The sequence below is a fragment of the Gobio gobio genome, assembly GCF_949357685.1.
Source record: "Gobio gobio genome assembly, chromosome: 23".
NCBI lineage: Eukaryota > Metazoa > Chordata > Actinopteri > Cypriniformes > Gobionidae > Gobio > Gobio gobio.
Window position 1 is genome coordinate 21,238,243 of NC_137119.1, and position 15,441 is coordinate 21,253,683.

The following is a 15,441-nucleotide window of genomic DNA, read 5'->3' on the forward strand; positions in this document are numbered from 1 at the left end:
CTCATTGACCATGACATATTTCCTAAACTGCGACTGCGCGGGCTGGTTTTTTTCCCTGGCAGTGTTAATTTCGTTGACGAATAATTTTCGTCATAATTTTCGTCAACAACCTTTTTTCACTGACGAAAACGAGACGATAACTAAATAAAAACTAGCGTTGGATGACAAACTATAACGAAAACGTACTGTCATTTTCATCAACGAATAAAAAACGAGACAAAAATGTTAGGGAGGGACGATTAGGGAAGAAATCCAGTCAGAACTGATGTCCTGTATAACAGATGTGCACATTTGATTTGAACGTGCTGTTCTAACCGCTGGAAAACACGGCGCTGTTGCATGCTTTACAGGCTCACGCATCCCCAATACAACGCTCCAGAGCGTTCACAATCAATGAATAGCGCACATTTATGCCAGGCAATTGTTTATGAACTAATGCTGATGAATAATGACAATGTTTACTTTACGATGTTTATATAGTAATATGTTTTAGATGGTTGTAACAATGCATATTTTATCTCCTGAACTTGAATGCGCTCTAGCAACTGCAATAGTAAGGCGCATTTCAAAATAAGAGTCAATGTGTATTTCGAGCTTGCTTATAATTAAAAGTCACGCATTATATATTCGTTTTTGCTTACACAATAAACTGTATTTAATTTAATTCCCATTTAATTCATAGTGCTGCTTTCACACCTGACCAAACGAACCGCACCAAACGGGAAAACGAACTCTAGTTCGATTCAACCAAACTAAATTAGGCAGGTGTGAAAGCACCCGTAGACTTTAAAAAAAACAAAAAAAACATACAAGGTGTAGATTGAGGTAGGCCTGCTATTTTTATTTGACAAAAAAAATATTCCGGTTCTTCAAACGGATTCAGTGTATTTTCGTTTTGTCATTTTAATTTGGTAATTATTTAAGTGAAAAATATTAAGTGTGTAAATAATATTTATTTTATTCTTTTTTATTTATATTTTATCTGATCTGTATGCTGCTGTTCCTAAAATCAACGGCGGTGTCATTACGTCTTCCAGCGGAGCGCGCATAGTGAAAGCCTAGGGTTCGGTTCGGTGGAAAGAAATTCTAAGGTTCGGTAAAAACCAAACCCGTCAAAAAGCCCAATATTCGTCCGAATCCGAACCTGAATCCTGGTTTCGGTGCATCCCTAGTTTTAATTTTAGTTAATAATAAAAATGCTATGAATCTAAAGAAATGTTCAAACAGTGTTATATTGTTTATATTTCTGTAGTTTGGATAGCCCCTCCCACATTAAAATGTCATTTCAAATAGCTTTACATCAAACATCAGATATGGACCCTGTCCCAAATAGCACACTAAACACTCGCAGTCTTCCTACGAGTCTGCACTTTCGTGACATAATGCCGATTAGACTGTCGGGAAGAAGTCCGCTGCGGAACTCGCTTCAGTGCAGGCTCAGCAAAAGTGTGCATCGAGGGCGCATATCGACCCTTCTGAATCCTAAAATGACAAATGGGACACCCTACGGTCTCATGCGACAGCCGTTGTAAGCCCACAAGATCGAAAGTGCATATGATGTGTGCCGTTTGGGACAGGGCCATGCTCTGTTTGGCCGTGATGGCAGTTTTCGTTCATAGTGCACAAACTTGCAAACATAGTGCACAAACTTGCAATGTTGGCTCAACCAATGGTGCGAGTTTTGGGCGGAACCGTCTTGTTTGTCTGACCAAAGGCATTGCAATGCAGTCATTATTTCTCCAAATCTGTTGGCTGATGTGTTGAGGGTGAGAAAAGAGTGATAAAAATACATTTTTATTTTTGGGTGAACTACCCCCTTAAATAACAGTTCAAATCTCTCTGGTGCAAACGAACAACTTTCGTCGGTCGGGCGAGCAGGCAGGACGCCCAGCTCCGAATGAATCCACCCATCCAGCCGCTCCATCTTCCGCTCACACCCTCTCCTCTTTGGGGTATTTATAGCCTCCGAGGTCCTCCGTCACTGAATCAACACGAAGCGGATGCCAAATATAGCCTGCGTGCTTGTGCGCTTGATCTTCCATCTGTTTGAAACGGCCGAAGGAAGGGACAATTCACACCCACACGCTATAATGCACCTAATTAAAAACCACTTGTGACAAAGGGCCAGAGAGGGGAAACTCAGCCGACTGCCCTTTTCCACCCGACACCCATAACAGCCCCTCCAGCGTCGCCCAGGCACGCACACTCACCGAAACACCTCGCACACACTCGTGCACACAAACAGGCCTTGTGCAAAGCTTTTTCAGTGCTGCACGCCCCCCCTGCCCCAATGAAAAACCCCATTGTTTGGTGGTGGAAGCTGAAGTGTGAGCAGCCATAGGATCTGCTAAAGCAGCTTTGTGTTCTTCCAAGCAGTGTGTGGGGATCTGTGGCCAAGCTCGGTGTGCCACTGACTGTGTGTCCGTTTTCGGTGTCCGCACCTCGCGACGAGCTTGGACCCAGTCTCTCCTTTGTATAGGAAGTTATGCAACCTCCCACAGCGGGACAGTGAGCACGGGCTGGGCCAGGCCCACCCAGCTCCATTCATGTTGCAATACACATCCATCAGCACATTTTACAGAGTTGCATAAGTTTGGCTAAATAAAGGTGGATTTGGCATTCCTCCGTGTTTACTCTGCGATGTTTGCTGAATGTGCCCACCAGATGGCCACATCTAGAGCAGTGCACAAACAGGGACTTGTGGGCTTTTTTCGCTCACTCCCTCTCTCCTTTTCCGTCCCTCGCTTTATCTGCTCTCTGGAGTATGTACGTTTGTTCTTTACTTCTCTTGAGAGTTTTTTTTTTTTCACGGCCGAGTGTTTGTGAAATAATTCTTTGCGTTAGGAAGAGACGTTGTGTTTGTTTTGCTGATAAAAAGATTTAGAGCTTATTACGCTCCGTCGCAGATTAAAGAATGATTTCCGAGCTGCTGCTCCACATTCTAAAACAAACAGCAGCTTTTATAGCGATCGCTATAGGCCCTCAGGGGCCCGACTGCATTCAGAGGCCTAATTGACACCATCTTGATAGGTAATGCTTGACTTAAGGCTGTGTTCTTTCAATTAAGACTCGTCAATATCATTTCTGTCACCCGCTATGAAGCGCTTTTTTCGCCAACACAAGCAGGCAAGAAAGTTCATCTTCGCACAGACAAACACAATAAAGATCCCAAGGAAGCTACTTCTGAGTAGCTAAACATATGCAACTGTAGATTAGAGATTAGAAGTAGACCAATATCTAGGTTTTACCAATATCTCGTTTATATAATTGAATTTATATAATAATATACCATAATTTAATTTAATAAAATATGATTTATTTTAATAATGCATTTTATAAACTCATCCTTTATTAGGGATATGCCAATATCCATAAGGTGATACATTTTGTCTTATGGCTGATAACCAATAAATAGCTTATGTTACAATTCTATACTCTTTTGTCAAAATACACAAAAAATAAAATGGTAAAAACTACTTTTTAAATGCTACACGTAAGTTTAAGCATGACAGCATATGTATAAATAAAATGTTTAGTATGAAAGATGCATATTTAGATTTGCAAAAACGTTATGTTTAACAGATTAGATTAATTTTAAGTGAACATTAAATTATATTTTTTTTATTCAGCAAGGATGCATTAAATTGATCAAAAATGACTGTAAATACTTACAATTTCTATTTAAAATAAATGATGTTCTTTTGAACAAAAATATTATGTAACGCAACCGTTTTCAACATTGATAATATTAATATTAATAATAATAATAATAATAATAATAATAATAATAATAATAATAATAATAATAATAATAATAATAATAATAATAATAATAATAATAAGTGTTTATGAGCAGCAAATTATTTCTGAAGGATCATGTGATCCTGATGATGCTGAAAATTCAGCTTTACCATCACAGGAATAAAGAAATACAGGAATTTTAATCGTATAGTATTTCATTACTATTTTTACAGTTTTTTTTAAAAAATCAAATAGATGCAATTTTGCTCAGCATAAGAGACTTATTTCAAAGACATTAAAAAATCTTACCGACCCCAACCTTTGGAACAATGGTGTATATCCAGTATTGGCAAAACAATGCATAAAAGACTCTAATATCAATATATAATGTATCCCTTCTTAAGACTCCTTCACTGCACCCGTCAGGGTGTGCGACACAAGTATGCAGTCTAATAGAGCCGTAGCCTGTAATCTGCATTTAAAATGAGGAAAAACAGTTGCTCCACTTCCCCTGCCTGACAGTATCGCTCCGAGAGGAAGCCAGTTAAAATAACCTCCTAACTGCAACTGATGAGATCATCTTGTTTTCCTGCAGCTAATTACTTCATTATGGTTTACCTGAATTGAGAAGCGAAAATGCTGTCGGATCATTATGTTCAGCCTGTTGTTGTTCAAACCACTCGATCAATCTTAAAGGGATAGTTCACCCAAAAGTGGAAATTGCCCCATGATTTACTCACCCTCAAGCCATCCTAGGTGTATATGACTTTCTTCTTTCAGACAAATACAATCGGAGTTATATTTAAAAAATACCATTGCTCTCCCAAGCTTTATAGTGGTAGTGAATGGAGGTCCTGATTTTGAAGTCCAAAAAAAGTGCATGCATCCATCCATCATAAAAGTAATCCAGGGGGTTAATAAAGGCCTTCTGAAGCAAAGCGATGGGTTTTTGTAAGAAAAATGTCCATATTTAAAACGTTATAAACTGAAATAACTAACTTCCGGTAGACGGCCTAGGCAAGTCGAATTACGCCAAAAGAGTAACCCCTGGCGCGATGTATGACATGGGATGTAGGAGTAGCGTAAGCTTTGGCAGCTCTCACGGTTCAAACAAATAGAGATAGGCAACAAACTCAAGCTCCTCTTATGATGAAATCCTCCGACATTTCTCTTTAAAAATTCTCGTTTTAGACTTCTAATTCGGGACCGGTGTTTTGTTTTGCTCTCGCTGCGCTTCCACGTCCGCCTATACGTCATGCGTCAGGTGAGGGGTTACTCTTTCGCCGTAAATCGATGCGTATGGCCGTCTGTCGGAAGCTAGTTATCTTGGCTTATAAAGTTGTTGATCGCTTTGCTTCAGAAGGCTTTTATTAACCCACTGAACCATGTGGAGTGCTTTTATGATGGATGTTTACACTTTTACACAATGGCTACAAAATCTCTACCCCTCATTTACTGCCATTATAAAGCTTGGAAGAGCCAGGATATTTTTTAACTCCAATTCAACTCCAAACTCCAATTTCATTCATCTGAGAGAAGAAAGTCAAAAACACCTAGGATGGCTTGAGGGTGGGTAAATCATGGGGTAATTTTCCTTTTGGGTGAACTATCCCTTTAAGGCCATGAATTTAGACTCATGCCGTAATCCCCTAGACTTCACTTGATCTGTTGTTTGGAGAGTCTACAAGGACTCCTGCCTTTTCTGTATGGCTTTTTGTTTTGTTTCTGCTGGTTATCGCATCTTCCTGATTGAATGGTTAAGCTGTCAGATGGAGCAGTGACGTGTACTTTAGCCCGTATGTCTGCTTGTGCTCGTCATATAATAGTATTGGTGTTTTTAGCTGCACGTTTGTGCTCCCAGTACCGATTGCCTTGTGTTTTTCTCCTCCAGGCCTTAGACGGTTTCTTCTTTGTTGTGAACATGGAGGGGAACATCGTGTTTGTGTCAGAGAACGTGACGCAGTACCTGCGGTATAATCAGGAAGAGCTGATGAACACCAGTGTGTACAGCATTCTGCATGTAGGAGACCATACAGAATTCATCAAAAACCTCCTGCCCAAGTCACATGGTGAGACACTTTCTGTTTTTCATTTATTATTTCCTTCCCATTTTGCTATTTTCATTTCATGTGCTCTTAGCAACTGTACTTTTCAGGAAACACTCATTCCTCAACACTCAAGTGTAGCATTACTAGAACAGTTACGCCTTCCATCCTGCAATTATATTAATCAGATTGAGCATTTAGAACTATGATTTGCAGAAAGGAATATCAGAATCTCCTCTCCTGGGGAAGGTCACCTGCAGAGGTGAAAGAGAGGAAAGAAACCATGTTGTTATTGGTTCAAATTATATTTTAAGCCAGAAACACTCATTGGTTATAGAGGTGTAACGGATCACTAAACTCGCGGTTCGGATCATAATACAGTTTTTAAATAAGAACAAATACAAAAATTACAAGCATAGATAAATACAATATTACAAAGATACAAATAAAGTAAGGTCTAACAGTATTATTCAGGAACAGAAATGTGATCATTAAATGTAAAATAACACTTCATAGTGTTCACTGTATAAATTAAATATCAATGAATCTTTGTTAAAGATGTGTTATTTTGTTTGATTAACATTAATGACAGACAGCAGCAGATATTTATAGGCTGCTGTCACTTTAAGACCTAATGAACGGATCCAATGTAATGATACACATCCGATTTCTTTCTCAACTGTTCACGTTCGCTTACAACCCTCTACAATGCAAGTAAATCACTCACATGTGCGGGTAAATCTTCACTCTGGGCGACTAAACAATATCTATCATTAGCCATTGGCTTATAAATGCTTAGATTTTACTCGCCAGTGTGTCTAAGAGGCTAAGAATAAGTTAACTCTTTGAACACTCAGAGAAACAGTTTCGCTCTCCGTCAAGCGATCTGTCTAGTTCAGTTCAGCTCAATGGATGCGCAGTGTACCTGTAACTGACGTACCGTAAACTCTAGTGTGAAGGCGCACAACTCGCCACCGCTTTGAGAGAGCACTGTGTTTCTCTCTCTCTCTCTCTCACACACACGCAAAGAGAGAGAGTCTTGCGTACTACGCAGAATCGACGCACTTGAATGGTTTAAAATTGCTTGAATATGTAAATTGTCACAAGAAAAAAAAACACGTGCAAATTATAAACTTTCAATATATAATGGTTAAACTGAGCAATTAATCCGCAAATCACATGCGTGCCGAACCGTAGGCCCTGGTCCGTAAGGATCACGGATCAACTGGGATCTGTTGCACCCATAATTGGTTATGGTTCTCACCCTGAAATTCGAATCCTACTCCACATAGCTGTAGACATTAAATATGATCTGAATGATTGTGGTTTTGTTGTTCCACTCGCGCAATTTGCTCTCAGGCAGGACAGGATCATTTCTTGAGGCTGTCATAATAACTTAAGTTAAAATTGAATGTAAATGGCGTTTGGTGATTAAAAAAAGTCCAAACTGCTACCAACTGAAAGTCCATCTATGTATTTTGATGTGAGTTATGTGATATCACATAAAATACCACATGGAAACAGCAAGACATTTTTCAAACTGCTTGGAAAATGGAAACCCTTACTTGATTTTTTTATTATTCGGTAGCAAAGCATCAGCATAAACTAAAATGCACTAAAATGTAAAAATATTTACCGAATAAATTACTTGATACTAGGCAAATTCATGTAAAAAAAAAATTGCCGTAAGTGATGATTTTGGTTTCTTAAAGTTGCGATAAAATGGAAGTAAGGACCAATTTTTTTTCTCTTCTATATTGTGACGTACATCCGAGTGTAACAGATTATTAAAAAGACTAAATGTAGGACAGGGACTTGATTGCTTCGGTTGTTGATTGGATGTTGAGATGTGGGCATTACAATCAAAAATGGAGGCAGATGAACATGAGCTTGCAGGGGCAGTGTTTATGTCAATTAAATGATTGGAAAAGAGAGAGAAGTCTGACGTTTTCATATTTCGATAACATAATGAGGTCAAAAAATGAAACGCGTACATGAACAAATTGTTCAAAATAAGATCTATAACATGCAATTACAAAATAAATGTTCCTTTCATGCTGACTTTAAACACATGGGATGGAAACGCTGCTTTATTTGTTAATATTCAAATTTTTTCCATTCAATTTATTTAAAACATAGATGGAAACATACCGAAGGTGACCAAGTCACTATACTTCAGAATGTTCTGCTTTATTTGTTAATATTCAAATTTTTTCCATTCAATTTATTTAAAACATAGATGGAAACATACCGAAGGTGACCAAGTCACTATACTTCAGAATGTTCTGTCCATCTTGAAGTGATACAAGTGATAGGCAGATCACGTGAACACTCATTGGAATTAGTGCATATTTTAGATGCTTAAACTTGGTCTCATCGCCAAGAGTCTCTGTCTCTCATGTCGCTTCACATCGCCAGCTCTTATTGAAAATTAATGACTTCCAGTCCCTTGCTGCTGTAAATCACCGTCAGTGTGAACACCCCTTTATTCAGTAAGGAAAAGTTAGGGAATGCTGGTTCAAATGAGTGACAGTGAGTGATGTCTATTTACTTCCCTCCCACAGTGAACGGAGTGCCGTGGTCCAGCGAGAATCCTCGGCGGAACAGCCACACCTTCAACTGCCGCATGCTCGTGAACCCTCACAGCGAGGCCGAAGAGACGCAGGATCACGAGACACAGCAGAAATATGAGACTATGCAGTGTTTTGCTGTGTCTGAACCAAAGTCCATCAAGGAGGAGGGAGAGGGTGAGCCATGGTTTCTTAAAACACACTTAAGCCACATGAACGGTACTGAAACTCTAGATTTAATGCTTCAAAGCGGAGCAGGAAGCTTCAGCCAAGCAAAGGGACTGCTCCCCTTTCATTGAGCTGAGCGTTCATTTGTCAAGTGGCCCACAAAAAAGCTGATTTTAACCTAATAGTTTGTTCAAAATGTTTTGGTTCCAGTGGATGTTGTCTTTAGATTACAGCACCTAATGACAGCTGTCGATAGTGGTCTCATTACCATCAAGGGCAGTAGCAATTTAACACAATACCGTTCGCAAGTTTAGAGTAGGTAAGATTTCGTTTTTGAATGACGTTTTTTATGCTCGCAAAGGCTGCATTTATTTGATCAAAAATACAGTAAAACAGTAATATTGTGAAATGTTATTACAATTTCAAATAACTTTTCTATTTTAATACATTTTAAAATGTACGTTATTCCTGTGATGGCGAAGCTTAATTTTCAGCATCATTACTCCAGTCTTCAGTGTCACATGATCCTTCAGAAATCATTCTGATATGCTGATTTGTTGCTCATGAAACATTTCTTATTATTATCAATGTTGAAAACAGTTGTGCTGCTTAATATTTTTGTGGAAACCGTGCTAAATTTTTTTCAGGTTTCTTTGATGAATAGAAAGTTCAAAAGAACTGCATTTATTTGAAATAGAAATCGTTTGTGGCATTATAATAAATGTCTTTATTTAATGCCTCCTTCCTGAATAAAAGTATTACATTTATTAAATTAAAAATCTTGCTTACCCCAAGCTTTTGAACTGTACCATTTTTTATATTAAAATATTGTATGTTTTGTCACTTTGTTGCTTTTTACAACGAGTGCTGAACATAAATACATTTTCATAATCATCATATCATGAAAACCCTTGCAGTTTAACACACTGTACAGGCGAAGGTCCTTTATGGACTTATACTAACCTTATTATGAATTTGCAGTCAATTGTGGTGGTCATATAGAAGTAACTTGCTAGGAAGGGTTTGTTTTTTTTTTTCCATGTGAAAAATCTAGCTAAACAAATAGATTTTTGGCATTAGGATATCAATTCAGTACCGTTAAACATTGCAATACTTAGAAAAAAATTTGTTTTACTGTATACACCACACATTTGAAAGGGATAGTTCATCCAAAAAATGTAAATTTACTCTCCCTCAAGTTGTTCCAAACATGTATGAGTTTCTTTCTTCTTCTGGAAAAAAATACTATGGAAGTCAATGGGGTCCATCAATTGTTTGGTTTCTGACATTCTTCAAAATATCTTCTTTTGTCTTCAGCAGAAGAAAGAAACTCATACAGGTTTGGAACAACTTGAGGGCGAGTAAATGATGACATGTTAATTTTTAGGTGAACTATCCCTTTAACTCTTTCCTCTTTAAAAAATTTTTTTGCCAAAGTTGTTTTGGTCAAAGACTAAATCCTGGGGTCTGTTTTTCGTACGTCACTAACTCAGTTAGCTGGATTTGATTGTTGACAATTTGGCATGATCTTGGATTGTTTGGTTCTTCAAAGCTCATCCTGGACTTGCTGTCATAGCAACAGGTCCGTAATCTTAAACCTGTTCGGGAGCAGACTTATTTCATGTAAACAGGATTAGATTGCATCTTTTTAAGCAGAGGTGATGCTACTTTATTACAAGAGTTCCTATTCTGAAGCAGGGGCAATAATAATAATAAAAAAAATAATATAAATAAGAAAATTCATTTGAAAATAATATTATAAATGTTGTGTAGTCTATAATACTATATACACAGCCACTTGATTGAGAGATTTATTTGTGATGGAATCATTACTTTATAATTTTATTGGAGTCTTAAACCCATGCTGTACAGTTAATCTGAGCCGTGCATTAATTTGAGTGGTGACCGATATTATGAGAGTGGCTTGATGCAGATAACTTGATCTTGACCCTTAAGTAACTTTAATTAATGCTGTCATGTAACAAATCTTCTTCAAAGTTAAAATTAAATGAATTGCTAATTACAACATTGAAATAAAAATGTAAAGGCTGTACAAATACTAGAAATCGTGAATATAAATAATTGGGAATCATGTGCACATTTCATGTAGCCTATCTATTATAACTTTTATGTCGTTTTGGTTGCTTGGCTGTTTCCTCATAAAGGTCCAGAAATTCGTCAAGTTGTTTCATTACGTTGCTGTCTTGCGCCAGCCAATCGCGTTTTGAGTATCGATGCATCTGCCCTCTTCAGGGAACACGAGAACGTACAGTAATCTCAGATAACTTAATCCAGATATTTAAATCCAAAAACAGCAAATTTGTTTGAAGAACCAAATTAGCCAGAGATACGTTATCACCATTAGAACATCTGGGATCTGTCAAATCATCTCAGATGTATTAAGCGAGGTACGAAGATCGGATTCAGAATGATGATCAAAACATAGATGGAGTACAGAAGCTAGTGTGAGCAGCTTGTACAGTCCTATAGCTCATCCTGGGTCAACATTTTATTCAGTCACATTAGGCAGTAACATTGTTTGCAATGGCAGAAACGTTTTGATTTATATGCTGTTTAATGTTGATGATTGCGTTATTTTACATATGCTATCGCTTGTTTCTGCTGCTTTTTCACCTGTGTTTTGATCAGGAGATTCTGTACTCTTTCAGAAGATGTCACAGGGAAAACACTAAAAGCAGGACATTTCTGCAATGGCGGGGAAAGAGTTAAGGAGTTAACTGTATAAGAGTTTTCAGAGTTAGTCGCTCCACTAATGCAGAAGCAACACTTAGTGTTGACAGTCGTTCCTGACATGTGAGAGAAATGAGTCTCCCAATTACTGAAAAATAAGGCGCAAAGGTGACAGTGAGTGTGGAACGTGCATCTGCGTCCCGCCCAGAGAAATGTTTCAGTCTGTGATTCATTTACTCATTTCTTTCCTCCTCTTCCACCTCTCGGAGTCACCCAGAGTTCAGGGTGCATTTGAGACCCACTTCTCCACTGGATTGTGTTGGCTTTGGTTTTGGCCCTGGCTGTGTGTGTGTGTAACAGCAAGTGTGAGGCAACGAGAGATATTTAATGTTGGTCTTTCTCTCTCTCTCTCTCTCTCTCTCTCTCTCTCTCTCTCTCTCTCTCTCTCTCTCTCTCTCTCTCTCTCTCTCTCTCTCTCTCTCTCTCTCACACACACTCACACACACACACACACACACACACACACAATGTTTAATTTTTGCTGGGTACTGTTGGTGTGTTGAGTGATGAAGAGTCTCTCTTTATGGCCCGTCAGTGTTAGCTGTGTGCCAGCTGCTCTTTCAGCCGCCAGTTCAACCTGGCGCAGGAGACAGAGAAGGAAGGCTGGAGGAGGAATGTGTTTGAGGAGAGGGATATCAGAGAGAGAGAGAGAGTTTATTACAGAGACAGTGAAGCTGGGTCTTCATGCAGTTTGGTGTAAAGACCACCCAAGGGGCTCGACAACAGCCGTGTGTTTGCACGTAAAGGCCTGTTCACATCAGCTCTGATGTAAACAACATGACCTGTAGCTCAAAATGTAGTAGAGCATGTCTCTAGCAACTCAAAGTTTATTGGGAATGCCTGAACTGCAGTGTGATTCACATGCAAGTAGATCCAATAGTGAGCTTTTTTTTTTAATGAATCATTCAAAAAGATTCGTAAACACAGGAGTTACAGTTTTGAATCAATCTAACTAATCATTCACTGAATGAACTCACTGAATCAGTCAGAACGGTTACTGAATCAACTTCTGACTCACTTAATGAACTGCAAGTTCTAAAGTTCATTGATGTCTTGAACTGAAGCAAGTACTAAAGGTTTGGGATAGTTAAATTAATATATTTACTGATAGTTGTTAAAATACATTTTTTTTAAATTAAAAACATATGTATACATGTCAAAAGTTTGGTTGTTTTAAGTCAGTTAAGTCAAAAAATACATTTAAATATTCTTTTAAAAATCCCTATTTTAAAATGTAATTTATTCCTGTGATGACGACAGCGGAATTTCCAGTCTTCAGTGTCACGTGATCCTTCATAAATCATTCAAATAGGCTTGTGTTCAAGAAACATTTCTTATTATTATCAGTTGTGCCGTTTAATGTTTTTGTGTAAACCGCAGAATTATTATTAATAGAAAGCTCAAAAGAACAAATAGAACGTGTGTATAACAGAAACTGTTACTTACAGTGTTCTTGTTTATTATGCCTGATCATGCCTGATGTGTCAGACATAATGCTGTTGGAGACATATGATTCTCTTATGATCTTTTTGTGGGTGGATGAGGGATGACTTTTCTAACTTAGTCTCCATGGGAGCAGCACAGCAGGGTCAGCCTCCACAATGACACACAAACGAAAGGTCACATTCCATCATATCACCCCACGCTCCACTCTGCACCGCCCCCTCAACACACACAAAGACACAGAACCAATGTCTCATCATTCATTAACACCCTTAAAATGGCTTAATATATGTTGTCACTAATCTGATCATTTTCTCTCTATCTCTCTCTCTATCTCTCTCTCTCTGACTGTAGATTTCCAGTCGTGTCTGATCTGCGTAGCACGGAGAGTACCCATGAAAGAGAGACCCATGCTCCCCACGCACGAAAGCTTCACCACCCGCCAAGACCTCCAAGGTAACCATGCCAACGCCGCCCCTCTCTCCCCGCTTACACTTTTCAAAGGGTGTTCACATCACAGTTAGCGCTCATCTCAATGCCCAGCCCCGCGCTTGAAACAACAGATACTGACTTTAACCTGGAGAGACTGTTTAATGACATCAGTCTGACTTGACACCCAGTTTTACAGTGTAAACCTTTGAAAGGTTTTCTTTTGCCTTTTTTTTTTTAAAGGTGGAATTAGATGTTGCCAAAGAAGTATATATTATATTATATTATATTATATTATATTATATTATATTATATTATATTATATTATATTATATTATATTATATTATATTATATTATATTATATTATATTATATTATATTATATTAATCATATTGTATTTTTTTATTATTTTTATTATTAACAACCTGGTTGTCTGGAATTTTCTGGAGTTCAACCACAATTATAACACTGAGACAAAAATATATAAATATATATAATTATATAAATATAATATATTCAAATGTAATATATTAAAATATAATTATTTACAACTGTGCATGCAACTGAACAGTCGGTGACCACCTCAATGTTTAATTGTCTGGAAAACATTAGTATCAATTTAAAATATAGATATATATTTACTTACATTTTTTTAGTTATTCATTTTTCAAAACCACTTGGCTTAAAATCTGCCCTCTCAGCTTAATATTCATGAGGCTTATGTGCCATTCTGTTAATTCGTGAATAGGGAACACGAGTCGTACCACAAAGCAACTGTATCTCTGTCTGAGTTCCGAATTTGAGTATGTTAAACATACTATATGTATCTGGACCATGAGATCACACAATAGGAAGATCAAGAGTTTTTACTGTCAAACCAACCACACCTGTTGTCACGTTCTGATGTGGCCAGTGAATGGAAACTCCCAGTTTACTGTTTATTGTAATTCAAGCGATTTACAGAGCTGAGATACTTCTATAATATATTGTCATGTGTTTTTTTTTTGGTTTTTGGTCACAGTTCTTACAAAGTAACATTCAATGTTTGATGTTCCCCAAGCATGCTGCTTAGGTGTTTATTCTAAATCCATAACCCTAAGTATTAAACGCCTGCAATTAATTCAGCTCGAAGCACTTAACATACTGTCAATAAATACATTTCGATTTTGCTTTGTAGATCAGCCTTAGCTGTCCTTAAACATTTTTTACATTCCTTAAGAATTTTAAGCTTGAAAACTTGTAACCGACAACACCAAACTATATTGCCTTTTGCTGTGCTGTGTGTTTGTAGGTAAGATCACCTCCCTGGACACCAGTCTGTTACGAGCATCTATGAAGCCAGGCTGGGAAGACTTGGTGCGAAGATGCATTCAGCGATTTCACCTCCAGAACGATGGAGATATGTCATTCGCCAAGCGGCATCAACAAGAAGGTACTGATCACCTTATTAAAAGTGACTCAACACTTAGCTATGTCATAGTAAGAAATCTTATAATACTGGCTTTCGTGTGTGAAAGTAGCTATAGAGTACATTAGTGCCTGCCCTCTTTTTCAGTCGCGCTGGTTCCAGAAGAATTTTTCTATACATTTTTCCCATAGAGATTTTAAAAAGGTTTAAAGTCATGAACCAAACCAACCACGACGTGAATCACAACATTACAAATTTGAAGCAAAAACGTATTTGAAAATCAGACAAAAACACAAAGGTACAAGACTATACTTAATGGCTTTAGTGAGGGTGAAAACTACAAACCCATCAACTTACAGGACTTAAAGGATCTGCTGCTAACATCTTGGTGCCAGATACCACAGCACACCTTCAGGGGTCTAGTGGAGTCCATGCCTCGACAGGTCAGGGCTGTTTTGGCAGCAAAAGGGGGACAAACACAATATTAGGAATGAACGGTTTATGTACACATTTTTTTTATTTTGCGAGCATAGGGAGACTTGATTACATTAGCAGTGTTTTATGCGAGTGGGTGGAGCTAATGAGCTCTTTTGTGATTTGCTCTTGTGACTCTGATTGGTGAAATTTTCTGTACAGCATCATGGGTAATGTAGTTTTTCCACCACAAATTCCACTATTAAACATTATTTTACAAATAATGTGAAGGGATGTCTGCAACAAAAGCATATACCTATATAAATAATTTATTTGGCCTATAACTCTTACCCACTTCTTGTCATGATTTGCTGTAATGAGTGCAAATACAGAGATATTTTAATAGTGTCTTTTTTAACCTCCGTAGAAAAAAAATGCACTCTTTTATTGAAGGATAAATGCATAAATCTC

General features: G+C 37.8%; 1 protein-coding gene across 5 annotated transcripts in view; it reads left to right on the forward strand.

Moving 5' to 3' along the window:
• ncoa2 (nuclear receptor coactivator 2) overlaps window positions 1-15,441 on the forward strand; it is a 134,316-nt gene that overhangs the window by 77,566 nt on the left and 41,309 nt on the right. For all 5 annotated transcript variants that reach the window (XM_079805752.1, XM_079805751.1, XM_079805754.1 and 2 more), the window contains exons 6-9: window positions 5,633-5,810; window positions 8,351-8,533; window positions 13,073-13,174; window positions 14,440-14,580. In XM_079805752.1, coding sequence (XP_079661878.1) covers window positions 5,633-5,810; window positions 8,351-8,533; window positions 13,073-13,174; window positions 14,440-14,580 — 604 coding nt within the window. The remainder of the gene's footprint in view (window positions 1-5,632; window positions 5,811-8,350; window positions 8,534-13,072; window positions 13,175-14,439; window positions 14,581-15,441) is intronic.